This window comes from Nothoprocta perdicaria, unplaced genomic scaffold (genome assembly GCF_003342845.1).
Source record: "Nothoprocta perdicaria isolate Ctin4 unplaced genomic scaffold, notPer1 scaffold_223, whole genome shotgun sequence".
In the NCBI taxonomy this organism is placed as follows: Eukaryota; Metazoa; Chordata; class Aves; order Tinamiformes; family Tinamidae; genus Nothoprocta; species Nothoprocta perdicaria.
In genome coordinates, this window is record NW_020455431.1 from 145,914 (window position 1) to 160,532 (window position 14,619).

Here is a 14,619-nt window from a genome sequence, read left to right on the forward strand (position 1 = left end):
GGATGAAAGGAGCTGTGAACGTGCAAAAAAAGAGCTGAAGAACATGTTCAGACTAAGAAGCCTCGTGCATTAAAAGCAGCAGCACTGTGTTTATCCAGGTCAGCTAGTAACTTTATGGAACTAATAACAAATTGCTAAGGAGAAGTATAAATTTGCAAATTGTTTTAACATGCCTGGCTCAAGTGCTTCTGTTGGAGGTAAGGACTCTTCCCAGACCAATATAGAAATTACAGGCATTAGTTTCTTCTGATGKTGGAAAGGACCTGAAAGAAAGAGTGTCCTCTTCCTACAGCATTTGTCCATGCTCCTCAACAGCCAGGATGTGACAAAGTACAAATAAAAGAAGTGTCTTCAGCAAGATTTTCAACTGTCAGCTGATTCAGAGGAGAGTTCTCTGTGGCGGGCGATAGGCAGAACTGCAGAGCCGGAGGGACTGGGAGCGACGCTTGAGAAATTCCAGCCATGAAACCACAGCTCGTGCGTACGTGCCCTGGCAGGCGGGGACAGCAACTGCCCCGTGGCTCCGCGTTGAGCATGGACATCTGTGGTGGGAACAAAGCCCAGATGATCAAAAGTTGAATTATGATTTTCAAAGCAATACCTAACCAGATAGTAATATTGCAGTAGAAATCTCCCGTGGCAAAGCTGTCTGCACGGTACTAAAGAGCAGAAGGGTACAAATTACGCAGTAAGAGTCTGCAAAGATGGACTTCAAAATGCAGAGCGGTGTTTGGAGTTTTATTTTAAGACTTCTAAGCCCTCTTCTGGTTCCTTGTGGTAGTTCTGTTTTGTTCGTAATGGACAAGATTGTTTTGTTGTTGAAAAAGTATTTAATTATAAAGGYTTCCTGGTTTCTGGAGGAACATACCAACTAGCTTCATTACAGGGATATTCATTAAAAGGTATCTTTTGGACACYTGAATGCCATGTTGTCTGGTGCTGCTTAAAATATGTGTTCCATATCTAAGTATAAATACCAGCGGGTATGACAGTTACTATAGCAACTAAGCATCTACTATTAAATAGCACCCATAAGCTCATAAAACATGTGCAGCCTGTCACTACACAAGGTATTGCCATCTTTCCAGCAAGCTCAGAACCATATTTTCTTCTCAGGAGTTACTCTGCTTCTAATGAATGTGCTTGTGCCATACACATGAAGATCTTTTGTTCTTCACCCGCTCTGCCTTCTTTTAAAATTTGCAAATCCTGTAAGAACAAAATAGCCTGAAGCAATCGCAAGCTGGAGAAGTTAATGAATAATTCCTTTTTTTCATATATCCTTCAACATATGTTAGAATATGACTTTTAGATCTTTTAGGCCAGATTTGAGGCTTACACCTTTGCTGTTCTGCATCCTCAGATATTATAATGTTTTGCTCCTCTGAAATTAGTATTTCAGAAGCCACCGAGACATTTCTAGAAGTGATGTCCCTAAAAGCTGCAACACTAGTAGGAAAACAATTTCTGCAGTATTAGCAAACTGAAGTGGTATAAATCAGAAGCTTGATTAAAAACGAGATTCTTAAAATGCGTTGGTCATTTGCGTGTTTTTAAGTATATGTCAGAAAGCATTTGGACTAGGAGAAAAAAGAAAAAAGCAAGGACATGGAGTTACACAGTCACTTAATTCTGGCAGCAGAGACTTAATAACAAACCAGTGACAGCTGCAATTATTTGACACATACATATTTCTTTTTAACAAAAGAAAAGCAGGATTTTCACTATACCTACCATTTGTAACCAGGATAATAGAATCTGGCATAGGTAAGAGAACAGCAGATAAGCAGATAAAGAAGTAACTTCTTATCTACAAGTTAAATAGAGCCAGTGTGCTCCTTGGAAGAGTAAATGAAGGTTGTAACGGCTTGTTGGAGTGCTTGGATTGTTTTCCAAGTTTTGTTTTAGAGTCTGGTGGGATGATAGGTTAAACTATAAAACATACACATCCACAAATGTTGCTCATGTAGATGTGATGGTGACTTATCTGAATTACACAGCCAATTTGTAAACAGACAGTTATACCCTATAATGTAGCGGTAACATAGCAATTATAGTTAGGGAAGGTACAAGAAAATGAGCACAAAAACTAGACAAATTAGAAGATGACAAGGCATAAAACGGGTAATTCTTTGCCCCTTTTTTTTTTTTTTTCCCTGAGGGAATGATTGCTGCTGCCTGACCGCCTTATCTGGCTAAAGGGTTAACGTGGTTAGCAGCAAGACTACAGACATAGATAACCAGCTGCGAGCCCTTGTTCCCTGCTCTGGGGTCCCTGCCGTGATGGCAGTGACAGCTTTGCCTTCAGTGGCACGGGAGGGAGGTTACCTCATGTCTGCTGGTGCTCCATCCGTAACCTGCTCTTTCCCAGCTATCGCTTCAAAATGACTGGGTTAACACAACAGTAAATGTCTGGTTGGCCTTACTTAATCTCACTAACAAATAGCAGCAAATGCTGTGAAGCTTGCAACAAAATCACAGGAGCTGCAGGGAGCAATAATGTGGGAATATAGGGGGTTGTTTGCCTGGGTGTGGAGGCAGTGGGGCTCCTTGAAGAGCAGTTTAGAATTTACTTGAATTCTCTCTCTCCCACCCAACATTTCTTTCACTGTTTTTTTTTTCAGTCTTTTTTTTTCTTGTTTTCTTTTTTCTTTTTTCTTTTTTCTTTTTTCTTTTTTCTTTTTTCTTTTTTCTTTTTTCTTTTTTTTTTTTTGTTCCTAGCCACCATGGAACACGTCGTGCATTTCTGCCATAGCTGGATAAACATCATAACCTCGCTTTGCGTGTGCAGTTACCTGCATAGCTAGGGTGAGTGCACAAACACACACACTCTTSTATGTATATACACTTTCTTTTTACATAACAGCACGTGGTCTGATAAATACGTGATTATGCCCAGCAAATTAAGAGATTTTTTCTTCCACTGTCAAGTCCACCACAGCCAGCACGAGTAATAGGCTAGAGTCTGGTGCCCTCTTGTGTCCCCATAAAGCTCCTAGAAATGCAACATCCTGTGCCTTAAATTGCAGCAAGCATATTAGATTTTCCACTCTCCTTTTTTTATTTCTCCCAATTTATATGGAAAACAAGCTTACACTTCTTTAAACTTCCAAACAGGGAATTTCAAAACACTTTTGGGAAACATTTCTGGGAAGTGCCTTTGGATGGCTTCACAAATCAAAATATTTACACCTCTCTGAACCAGGAATATTAGTTGAAAATTACAGTTAGGAATCAGAGTTTAAATTACATTAGAAAAAGAAGAGAAAAATTACCCAGAGCAAAAACTGACAATTTATAAAAGAGGAATTAAACTTTCAATATTATTTCTGAAATCCAGTGCTTCTGTCACATGGCTCAGAAGTATGCAAAGAGGCAGCTAATTCACTACTTTTAGTTGACTGATTTGTTTAATAGTTGAATGAAAAGTCGCTTTCATAAAAGTTTTTGCCTGTGTTAGTCAGTAAGACATATTGTGACACTCACAAGTCAGGATTATCCACTGTAATGGTTGACTATTTTGCATCATACAATGATATGCTCAAACTACTTTTCTGCATTAAACAAATAAACAATCAATCAAACAAAACTCTAGATTCTGAAGGCTTAGAATCACTATGATCTGAAAATCTAAGCCAACCAAAAAGTTCACATTCAGTATTATTTCTCATATTGATATTTGACTAAAAATTGGTTTTAGTATCTAACTGAATGATGAAACAACAAAAAGCCAAAGATTTAATATAATTTCTAGCTGCTTCTTCCTTGTCATGAGAGGGGAACATTCTGATCAGAAAACCTGGTTCTTGAATAAAGCAAGCAGGGCCCATTCAGCCTCTCCTTAGGGAAAGCCCCTTGCTGAGCTCTAAGATCACACATGCCTTTTGAATTCTGCTTTTGAGGACTGAAATTACCTGCTGACCTTTTGTTTCCCCCAAAACTTTTCTATTATTAAAGTCTTTCTGTGTGTCTTTCACACCGGTGTGCAAAGGAACTTCCCCATGCGTGCCTCTATTGCTCATTTCTGACAGAACTTACAGAGTCATACTTGGCCGGTCTAGAATCTCTTATATTCTGTTGTGGGGCATTCCCAGGGGGACAGGCAAGAAAGGAAGAAGCCAGTCATATTTCTAAATTTCCTAGTTTATTTATTGTACATTTTTCTTCCCTTTGGTACATTACTGCATTCAGTCCTGAGTTTCATTTCAGGCTTGTGTGTTTGTTACCTTTAGGACACATCAACCCAACAGGAGCTACAGACTGTACATTGGCGTAAATCTTATTTTGCCCAGGAAAGACTTGAACAAAAGAATTAATTCAGTTCTTAAAGAACATTAGAAAAAAGGGAAAATGGCAGGATGATTTTAAATACCTTATAAAATGCCCTTTATCCAACATGTTGTCAAATTTCCCATGAATGTCTAACATACCATAATAAAAACCACCTGTAGTGGGTAGTATGAGTCCAATCTTCTCCTCAGCTRTCCTGTAGAAAGGCACAACAACAACCCTAAATCAATCACGATGGTAAGTCATAAAGCCTGTTGCCTCAAGCAACAAGTGTCATGACTGTTGCAGTCAGGCTTAGACTGCCAGAAACCCATTCCAGAAGCCTGGTGCTAAGGAAGTGCTTCCCAAAATTGTGCTGGGAAGCACAAGGAATTGGCTTGAGAGACAACCCACCTAGATGGATCTCAGAGCACTAAACATTTTAAAGATTACTACCACTAGCCTGTCTGTGTGCAGAAGTTGCAATGGTAAATGCTGTTGGTATTACTGATTACTAGGTGCCTTGTGAGCCCTTGGCTCTGTGGGGTTCCAGTCTGGAAATCAGCTTTGTGGAACAGAATTATGAATTTGTTCTTATCGTCTGGAAGAAATAAAATACCCTTGAGCTGAAAAATATTCCAATGAAGTCCCCAAAGGTCTACTCCCCAGGTTACTAGAGGGAGGCTCAAAGTTAAGTGAAAGTCCCAGAACATTTTTTCTTTTTTGAGAATTCTAGAATAAATGGGAACAAAGAAGGTGCTTTGCTTCTGATTCTGAAAACATGAACTCATTAGAACTGGTGTATTAGCAGCTTATGTTTGCTTCCACGCATATCTCTGCCCCACTGCAGGAAGCATCAATATGCATACRGCACACACTTCCTTACTCCTTCTAGTATCTCTAGTAAGGACTCATATCTTAAACCAAGAAGTCAGACAGTGCTCATGGGAAGAAGCATTCAATTTTAGAGATGGGGAACTATGATACAAACGGATGAACATCTAAGTGTCTTTCAGAACATGTAGGTTGTGCATACTTGTTCGGAGCATCTGCAACGTAAGGTTTACAAGGTCATTCAGAGTACTGTGTATGTTACAACACCCTTTGCCAGTAGTACTTCTCTTTTCTTTGATTCTTTATCTCAGGAAAACATTTCAAGAAATACCTTTGAACACAGAGCAGACGTTTTGTGATAATGGGCTGAGTATATGGGCCCTTTTACAGACCAAGGCTGCCAAACAAAACAGATCATTTCACACTGTGTTAAAGAAAAATCTTATTCTGTGGTTGCTTGTGTATGTAATATTCATAAGAYGTTCTGGGAAATTTTAACCGCATATCTATCTTACCATCTCTCCTCAGCAGACTTTCCATCTGTTTGAAACACTTGTTTTTGATTTTTTATCTCTGAGCATTTCTAACAGGACAGAAACAAAGAACAAAATCCCAGAGGTTATCAGTGATCTGAATTATGATGATGAGATGTAATGAGTTTAGAGTCCTGCTTCTTCATTCCAATTGCTTATGATGGCAGCAGCTAAAACTCTTATTACTGTTAGATATTACTGTTAGTCTAATTTGGGGGAGCAGTTTTCGCTCTTCATGGTTCATGTTAGTTTCACACAATTTGAGAATTGTGTGTCATGGGTCCATAGAGAATCCCAGGTATAAATGGGAGCTTCACTTGTGCAAGGGAAAGAATGGGAGTGCCCCAGGATGCAAATCACACCAAAAAGGGGCCGAAAGAGATGGGAAGGACTCTCAGCTTTGACACTAGTTGCAGAGGACACGCTAGGAGATCCAGCTTTGAGGATGCTGCTACATGCATGCACACCCTGAAGAGGTTCAAAGAATGATTGCAACCCCCCTGACAGACCTCCACACCCTTTGCTGCCCTGGGTTTTGTGCTGGTTTGGAAATAGGACAAGTATTCCAATCTATTAGGCAACTATGTCTGCATTTCACTATATATAAAGGGATGTATCCCTAAAAGACCTATTCCACATCATGATCTGTAAGAAGACAGGAAAGGCAATATGGTCATAAAGAAAAGCAACTAGATTATGGACATTTTTGTAATCTTTGCTGGGCATTAGGTTTCATTATTCACTACTCAACAGAAATTCAGCATTGGGTTGTACATGTAACCAGGAAGTGAGTGACAGCTGTTACAAGAGCACCAACTGCAGATGAAACTTTGTCAGTCTCAGAATCTGAGATCATTTATGTCAGCATTTACCTGTTGTATAGAGGAAATTACCTACCTCCGCAATGCAAAATTTAACCCTGAATCTGAAAGTATTTCTTCATACATAGGATGGAGATTCATAAGGGAATTGCCACAAAGAGTAAATTTAAAAATGTTTAGAAAATTTAACTTAAGTTTTTAAAAAAACCCCAAACTTAAACTTAACTAAAATTGATGAATAAAGAAACAAATCAAGTATATTATTTGCAAAAAATAGTTTGGCCCTCACTAGTGAGTGGCCAGAAATTCACTTTATGCTTCACTGACAAATGCAAAATAATCACCAACCCACTTATCTCTCACATACATTATGAATGTCTGAGTCACATGTAAAAATTTATTTATTAGAGAAGCCCAGGCCTTATTAAACCAAACAATAGGACTTACATACAAGTAAATGCTGAGAAAAAAAATAGAGTGAGATTTCTGAATCTGGCAGTGTTGCACTTCRAGGTACTTACTTACGTACCTTGAGCTTTATGTATAGAGACCTGGTGATCACATTAGCAAGGGCTGCCTAAGTTTGGTCCTGTACTCTCTGCAAGGCATCTTATAACTTAAGCAGAGCTGTGAAAGCCGAAAGTTTATAAGGGACAGATCCAGACAGCTCCGTTGAGAACTGAAGACTTGATGTAGCAGATGGATCTTTACAGGTTGAGACAGTCCTTGTGGTTTTGTAAGTAATTTGCTTGCAGTAGGAAATGATGGAAAGGTCTACACAGTCAATCCATCTTTGAGATCTGCTCTGACTAGAGCAGTGTCCTTGCTGTGTCTGCAGAAAGTGTCCCAGGGTTGAGCTCCTTCGTTTGCCCCATATGGCATATTCAGATACTTGACAAACAGTGAGATCACATGCTTCAATTTATTGCAGAAGAAACAGCTGTCTTATCTGATAAGATATTTTAACAACGTGGAAACAGTATTTCTTGGTGACCTCACTCAAATTATAAACTTTTTAAGTGGGTTTTCCATTTTCCCCATGAGGATTCCTTGCATGCTATATGGCACCTTTAATGCCTTCAGTAYTTTTTCACAGAATAATAGAAGTTAGAAGAGACCTCTGGAAGTCATCTAGGTCACTTTCAAAGTTAGACCAGGTTGCACAGGGCTTTGTCAATTCTAAGGATTTTTTTTCAGAGTGTGCCTGAAGAAAGAAGCTGCAAGGATTTTCCTTAACAGAAGACGCACAACTATATCGTAACCTGAAATGGCAAGTAAATTAAGCAAGGCAAAATAATTACACATGTTGCATCATACTCTGCTAATCCCTGTCCCCCGTATTTATGACACTAGGCTCCAATGTCAGTTGCTATAAATACACTAACTTTTTATCAGAGCAAAACCAGAGAGGATTCTGCATTCATCAAGATGAATATCCAATTTGCATCCACTTAAATCAGTTTAGAAGTTGATGTCTCCTTGATTTCTTCTAATTTTACTGCTATTATTCATGACAGCCTTATACTTAAGACTATGAATATCCTGAGGTTGGGGCAGTTTGCATATGTGTCTTCAGAGATTACTCAGCATTGCCTGGTTGACTGGGGTTGTTCCGAGCAATGCTGAGTTTTTCAGTAGTAGAAAAGTTTAATTTTCAGCAGGAGTTACAGACATTCAGCACTTTGCAGGCCTCTCAGTACTTTCATGGATTTGATTTCTGGGATGCATATTAAAATAGGAAGAACATGGTTTGTTAATTCGCATCACAAACGAATTTCACATTTCTATAGGAAACAATCTCTCATTCCATTCAGTATTAACTACATTACTGTTGTGGTTTAAGGACACAAGAATGTCATGAATACGTGCCGGAGAACATGTTAAATAATACTAAAATTAAATATGTCATAAATAAAATAAAATGAGGAAAAGCCATTCTGGCACACTTTTTTTTTTTTTTAAATGTATAAACATATCAATTATAATCTACATAAATATCTCTAACAATTGTAAAATATTAACAAATATTTACATTATTTGTAGCTAATATTGCTTCAGTTTCAGAATATGTACATTAATGATTGAGAATCACCAAAATCCAACATTACACATAAAGCAGAGATGAATACTTTAGAAACTCATATTTAAGCAAACATCCAATTAGTTCATGTGCTTTTTCTGCTTTATTATGGTCACACAAAAATATGAAGAAGGTGTTTAGGTAAATGTTGGCAGGAGACAGATTTGCACTATTCACAGCTACAGAGGAGAGAGCAGCAACAAAATCTGCCCACCATAGTCTCATTTAGACAACACCAAAATGTCCCAAGGAGCTCCCATTTCTGAGGAGAAGGTAGTGTATTCTCCATGCTGCCCCCCTTCTTTGTCAATACGGCACTGAACTCTTGTTTAGACTCCTACGCACTAAAATCTGGATCAGTACAAACACTGAATGAACAATGAATCTTAATCAGAAGTGAAAGACAAGTTAAACAAACTTTTGAAGATGACATAAAAATAACTCTTGATTCCACTTGGAAATTCATAAATATTCCATGTATTCCAATGCATTCCAGTTTTAACTGAAGAGCAAGTAAAACTTACAATTGAAAACCAACGAAATAACAACCATTAGAAATGCACATTTTCAAGAATTTCAGAACTGCACAAGATCTTGGCTAACACAGCAGAAGTAGTATTTGTATGTGCTTATCTATTTTACTCTCTACTTGCCCCAGAATATGCAAGGTAGGTTAAACTGTGTACTGAAATATTAGGAACATTTTCGAGGCTCCTGTAGAAAAACATTCTAATTTTTAATATTTTCCACTGTTTCACCACAAACACAACAACTGATTGCATGTTTGAGGATCTGAGATGGACCTTCTAATAAATCATTAATCTCATGATTTAAATGAGAAGAATTGACTCTGCCTTGTTCTCCTCAGTAGAGATCTTTTTATTTTTTTTTCCACCCCAGAAGATAAAATGGATTCTGCATTTGTGTGAGGCAAAGGGCTGGTCAAAAAATAAACTTTTAAGACTTCAGGTTGGCTCAAAGCAAATGACAAGTTCTTGATGACAGGTTCATGTCCTTAGCAAAGTGAAGTTTTTCTGATGATACTTATGGGCAGCTTTTCTAATAGCAGACAAACAGAAATCTCCTCTAGTGAAAACACATTACAAGTCTCCTTTCTGTGAAGTCCTGAAGGTGTTGCTGGCTCTTGCCCTGTGACAAAACTCCTGAAGGGTGTCACCATGTGAATCCCACGTGACACGGTTTGGCCTGCAGCTGATCTGGAGAGCTTCCAGTTTGTTGCCAGCAGACGGCTAGCTACCACCTGCTTGGTCTTTGCTACTATTACAGGTCTTCTGAATTTGGGGTGAATTTGGTACTTCTTTGTTTTCTCCTTTCTGTTCTCCTTCCTGTGATTCTTTTTCCGTTTTCAGTTTGCCACTCTCAGTCCTGTGRTTAATGGATGAATTAGTCTTGAATGAGTTCAGTCTCCATCTTCTCAGCTTCATGTAAAAATCTTTTCTGACATTTTCACTGACCAGCACATATATGATTGGATCAGCAATGCTGTTTGCAGTGCATAAACACAGGAATACTGTAAATACTGAATATATACCTCTTTCAAATGGACATGAGCAGTTTGAATAAAACATGAAGTAGATGGATCTTATTAGGAGAACCACATGGTAGGGAGCAAAGCAGATGAGGAAAATTACAATAATGGCAATAGCCAGATACTTCACTTTGGCTTTCTGGCGACAGTTTAAGCTGGTGCTTGTTTTTGTACTTTGGAAAATTTTGTAGTTTGTGAAAATGAGGATTGTGAAAGGTATGGCAAATCCAAGTAGGAATCTGGCAAAGTTGAAAGAAGCCAATTTTGTGTCCAGGGGGAAAGTTTCAAAGCAGGTCATGTTAATCAGATCTGGTGGGTTATCTTCCATAGAAAATACAGGACTGTGGACTATTGCAACCATAGCAAACAGAAAAAATACAATTAGGATTGCTTTTCTCTGTCCCCTTTTTCCCCGTGATTCCAAAGCATATACCAATGCCACGTAACGATCCACGGAAATGCAGCACAGGAGCAGAATGCTGATGTATATGTTGCAGAAGAAAATGAACCCTGTAACTCTGCAAGCACTTAGACCCATTTTCCAGTGATGGTCATCTTGGACATAGATAATCCAGAGAGGCAACGTACTCAAATACATCAGTTCACACAATGATAAGCTGAAAATGTAGATGGCTATTACTTTATTCCTTAGGATTTGTGCAAACGTAAGCATGGAAGTTAAGCAATTTGCTGGAAGTCCTATGGCAAAAACAATGCTATAAACAGCAACCAGAAGCGTCTTGCTGTCTTTGTAGGGCATTTCTGAGCAAATGGTGATATTCTTCATGACGATGCCACAGGCCTCAGAGTCTCCCATGACTTTTTTCCAACCTATGTTTCCTGAGTATCAGAAGACAAGATAGGAAGTTAGCATTTACATTACTTAAAAATGTGTCAATAAAGATTATGGTCTGGAAGGTGCTATCAGGGCTCTTTCTTACGAGGATGCTCATTGTGGGGAAGCTTATAAGGCAGACAAGTTTTCCAAGACCTGCTGGTCTCATGCAGAGTTCCTAAGAGGCAGGTCTGATATGCTCCCAGTAAAGAGTTTCTTTCTTCGCAAGGAATTTATACAGCATGCCCATTTACTAAGACAGGGCGCTGGGGGCTGTCCCTAACACAGGCTGCCTCATAAATAAGACAGAGCTGCTGATCAGTTACTAATGTCACTTTCTGGAGGAAACTGAGGGCATCATCATTAGAAAAAAAATAGCAAAAAATACAAATAACAGAGATTTCAGAAACACACTTCCGGAGAAAAAAAAAATTATGGTCAGATGGGGGAACGGTCTGAAGTGGGTGGAGGTGGTTACGTGCTATAGACTACACTTACTCTGCATACAGGAATCATAATCTGGTAACTGTTACATACTTTCACAGTGTAATACAGCAGAGTGGTTCTGATTAGATAGTTCACCCCCACATGTAAGTAGCTACAGCTGACGAATATCAGCTTCCACTGCTGTATAACACTGAGTCAGTCAAATTGTCTATCATGTTTGTTTGGTATCTCTGGCAGACTACTGGAAATAAGCCCAGTGACAGGAAGTAAACAAGACTGAAAAGAAGAATATAAGAATTTAAGAAAAAGAATATATGATAATAAGAATTTAAGAAAAAGACTATAAGAATTTAAGAAATGGAGATGAGGAAAATTAAAACTCTTAACAGGGATTATTACAAAAAACTCCACCTTTCCAAAACTGCTATACTCAGCAGCAGACTTGGCATTTGGTTAGCATTAAGTTGTGCAAGGAGAAGAATTTCTAGCAAAGGCACATAATGATTTCCACACAGAAATCTCTTCCTTGTGAAGAAAACAATCTGGACATGGACAGGACTGTAATGGTGCTGTGTGCCCTGAATAATTCTACTTTTCTGTATTTAGGAGAGGAAGGTGTCCTTAAAGCCCTCAATAAAAAGAGGCCTTGTGTAGACTAATCTTATGAGCTTTCTCCTGTAAGCTAGATGGAGCTCCAGGGAGCAGTCAGATAACTCTCCAAGGAGGAATTGAGCTGAGAGAGTCCCTTCAGATAAGAGGGCCGGGAGCTTGGCTACTCCATGTTGTACATGAGCAATTTCCTTAGTTCATGCAGGGGGAAAGGAAGCTTTTGGCACCCTCTAAACATTTATTTGCTGTTTGTTGGGGCAGGCCCACACAGACCGAGGTGAAGCAGAGTGATCCCTGTGCYGCGGGGACCTGGATCTCTCCTGTCTCTCCAGCAGGCCCGATTGGGCCGTTCCTTTCCCTCCATGTCTGCAAGAGCTGCCCAAGCAGTGTCACCATACAAGACCCCTATAGCTTGAGAGGCAATCGGTGCTCTGACCCCACCTAATTACCTTGTAATGAGAACAGTATGAGAAAGCAGACACAGACATAGGCGGTGCCGCAGACCCTCACAGCAGCAAGGCACCAGGAGCAACCATAAACAGCAGGATGTGTTTTCCTGGGGCTTGATGAGACATGTTTGTTTACTGCAAGCAGCCCAACGCAGTCAGAATCTGCTCCATGGTGGCGGCTTTGCAGTGTTTCGCAAGTTTCCAGCCCTGACAAGGGAGCAGATGAAGCAGATCCAGAAGGAGAGGTCGTCCTGTGTGGTACCTGCAGTCAACGGCACCAGCAGCACAGTAGGCTGTTCCTCAGGACGAAGACATGGAATGGGGCCTCTACAGATGGAGGAACTGAAGAGCCCTGCTTTGTGTGGAACAAGCACACCGGAGCGGTACGAGGGCTCTGTCATGACCTTTCACTTCCCTCTGCTGCAAACGCTGTTTTGCTCATATGCCGACACGTTGCTGATGTTCAGCAGGCAGCGGTCGCTGCTTTACTTAGGCCAAAGTATCCTGCTCCTGCCGTGTGCCAAGGGGCCACATCTCTCCCTGTCTGCAAACAGGACTGTGAATAGCACCGTCCAGTCTATTTGTCCAGATCATCAGTTTTAAATGTTCCTATCTATCGGTGACCCTGCGTGTGCAAGGGGGTTGGACTCGATGACCTCTGAGGTCCCTTCCAACCTTAAGGATTCTATGATCTTAAAAATGACTAAACAAGAGGATCCTGTCTGCTAGATAGTGAGAAGATAGCACAGTACAGAACTGGGCTCCTATAAGGTCTTTTTTGCAYGGGAAGATGTAAAGTTACTTCCCTTCTTTCCTCCCAAAGGAAGCGTTCTCCTGGCTCCTGCTACCATCACTTAAAAAAGTGATGGTAGCAATATTAGTTTCTGCTGCCTCTGGGAGTCCATCACACTTAGTGAGGGCGGTGAGACCCACTCCTGGCCAGGTACCGAAGAGGTGCRGAGAGAGGATAAAAAACACTGCCCAGTTTCTGCATTGGCAGAGATCCTGCGGCCCGATCCCTCATGGGGAACGTCGCATGTGAGGTCGTGTCCTCAACTCACAAATTGAGTGTCTTCGACACACTTGAAAGTCACTGTACACCTGCATAACAGAAAAGCTGTCTCGGAGACCTCTGTTTGTAGGAAGAGCCACAACGAGAGAACAGCAAGCAGAGGAGACCGCGACCGCACAGCCCCTCTCAGTTATTCAGCGACCGCCTGTGCTAAGCGCCTTAGCACGAAAAATCTGCTAAGAGTAGTTGAACGTCTGTTCTCCTCCCCTCCCCCAGGCTTTGCTTATGTTTCTTGACACGATGTTTGTCTGAATAATCTTGTTTGGCTGCCTAYGCCTGTTGTTCGCTGCTCATTGTGCGAAGACATACACCCCCCTGAGGTACCTGTCTCGCCTTAGCAGTCGGCGATGGTGGAGGCAGGAAGGAAGTGGTAGACAAGTCACGCTGTAGACACACGGTTCCCAATGTTTCTTTCTCTTACCTCCCACCTTTGCCTCTTTCTTGGCTTGCTGGCTCATTGGCCTCCTCATGTCTTCCCCATGACAGCGTGGTGGTTGCGTGACGCAAGGGCCAGGGGGTTGTGACTGCCTCTGAGCCCTTCCGGCTGGCTTCTCACTTGGCCACATGGACCAAGGGTGGTTACCAAAAAGTAATGCTGACATTCAAGTGTGCTCAGGGGACACGTGGAGAAAAAGGCAGCGCAAATCACTCCTCCCYACTGGCTGCAGAAGCAGCTTCTCTTGCAGGAGCAATACCTTCCTCATCAGCCATGTAACACGGGAGAGGCAAGGCCCTGCTTCCAGATCGTGTCTCCTTCCCTGTGTTTAGGACATATCAGCGAGGCTCAGGAAAGAGCCTTTTTATTTTATTTCATTTATTTATTTGTYGTTGCCTGCATATTGTCTAAACCACATGGTTGAGATTAAGCAGAGAAGATCTCTCTGAAATGATTGTCAGCTGCCAAGCAGAAAGCCTCAGCTGACAAGATGATGGCATAAGCCTGAAATTATACTTGTAAAGAAAAAAGAAAGTGCTAAGTRCTTCTCCCCAGGGTGTGGCCTAGCACTTCCGGAGCCTGGGTCCTTCCTCACAGTGACACTCTGCTACCTCAGCCCTGAATTGGGAAGGAAGGAGAGGTCATCCGTCCAACCAGCTCCATGCCTTTCTCTTGACTCTCTGCC

At 40.8% G+C, this 14,619-nt stretch overlaps 1 protein-coding gene across 1 annotated transcript; it reads right to left on the reverse strand.

Moving 5' to 3' along the window:
* Nucleotides 1-9,787: 9,787 nt before the first annotated feature.
* Nucleotides 9,788-13,968, reverse strand: GPR132 (G protein-coupled receptor 132). Its single transcript, XM_026039229.1, has 2 exons — nt 13,920-13,968; nt 9,788-10,926 (listed from the first exon to the last, which is right to left on the reverse strand). The coding sequence occupies exons 1-2, from the start codon at nt 13,966-13,968 to the stop codon at nt 9,788-9,790; spliced, it is 1,188 nt and encodes a 395-aa protein (XP_025895014.1).
* Nucleotides 13,969-14,619: the final 651 nt, after the last annotated feature.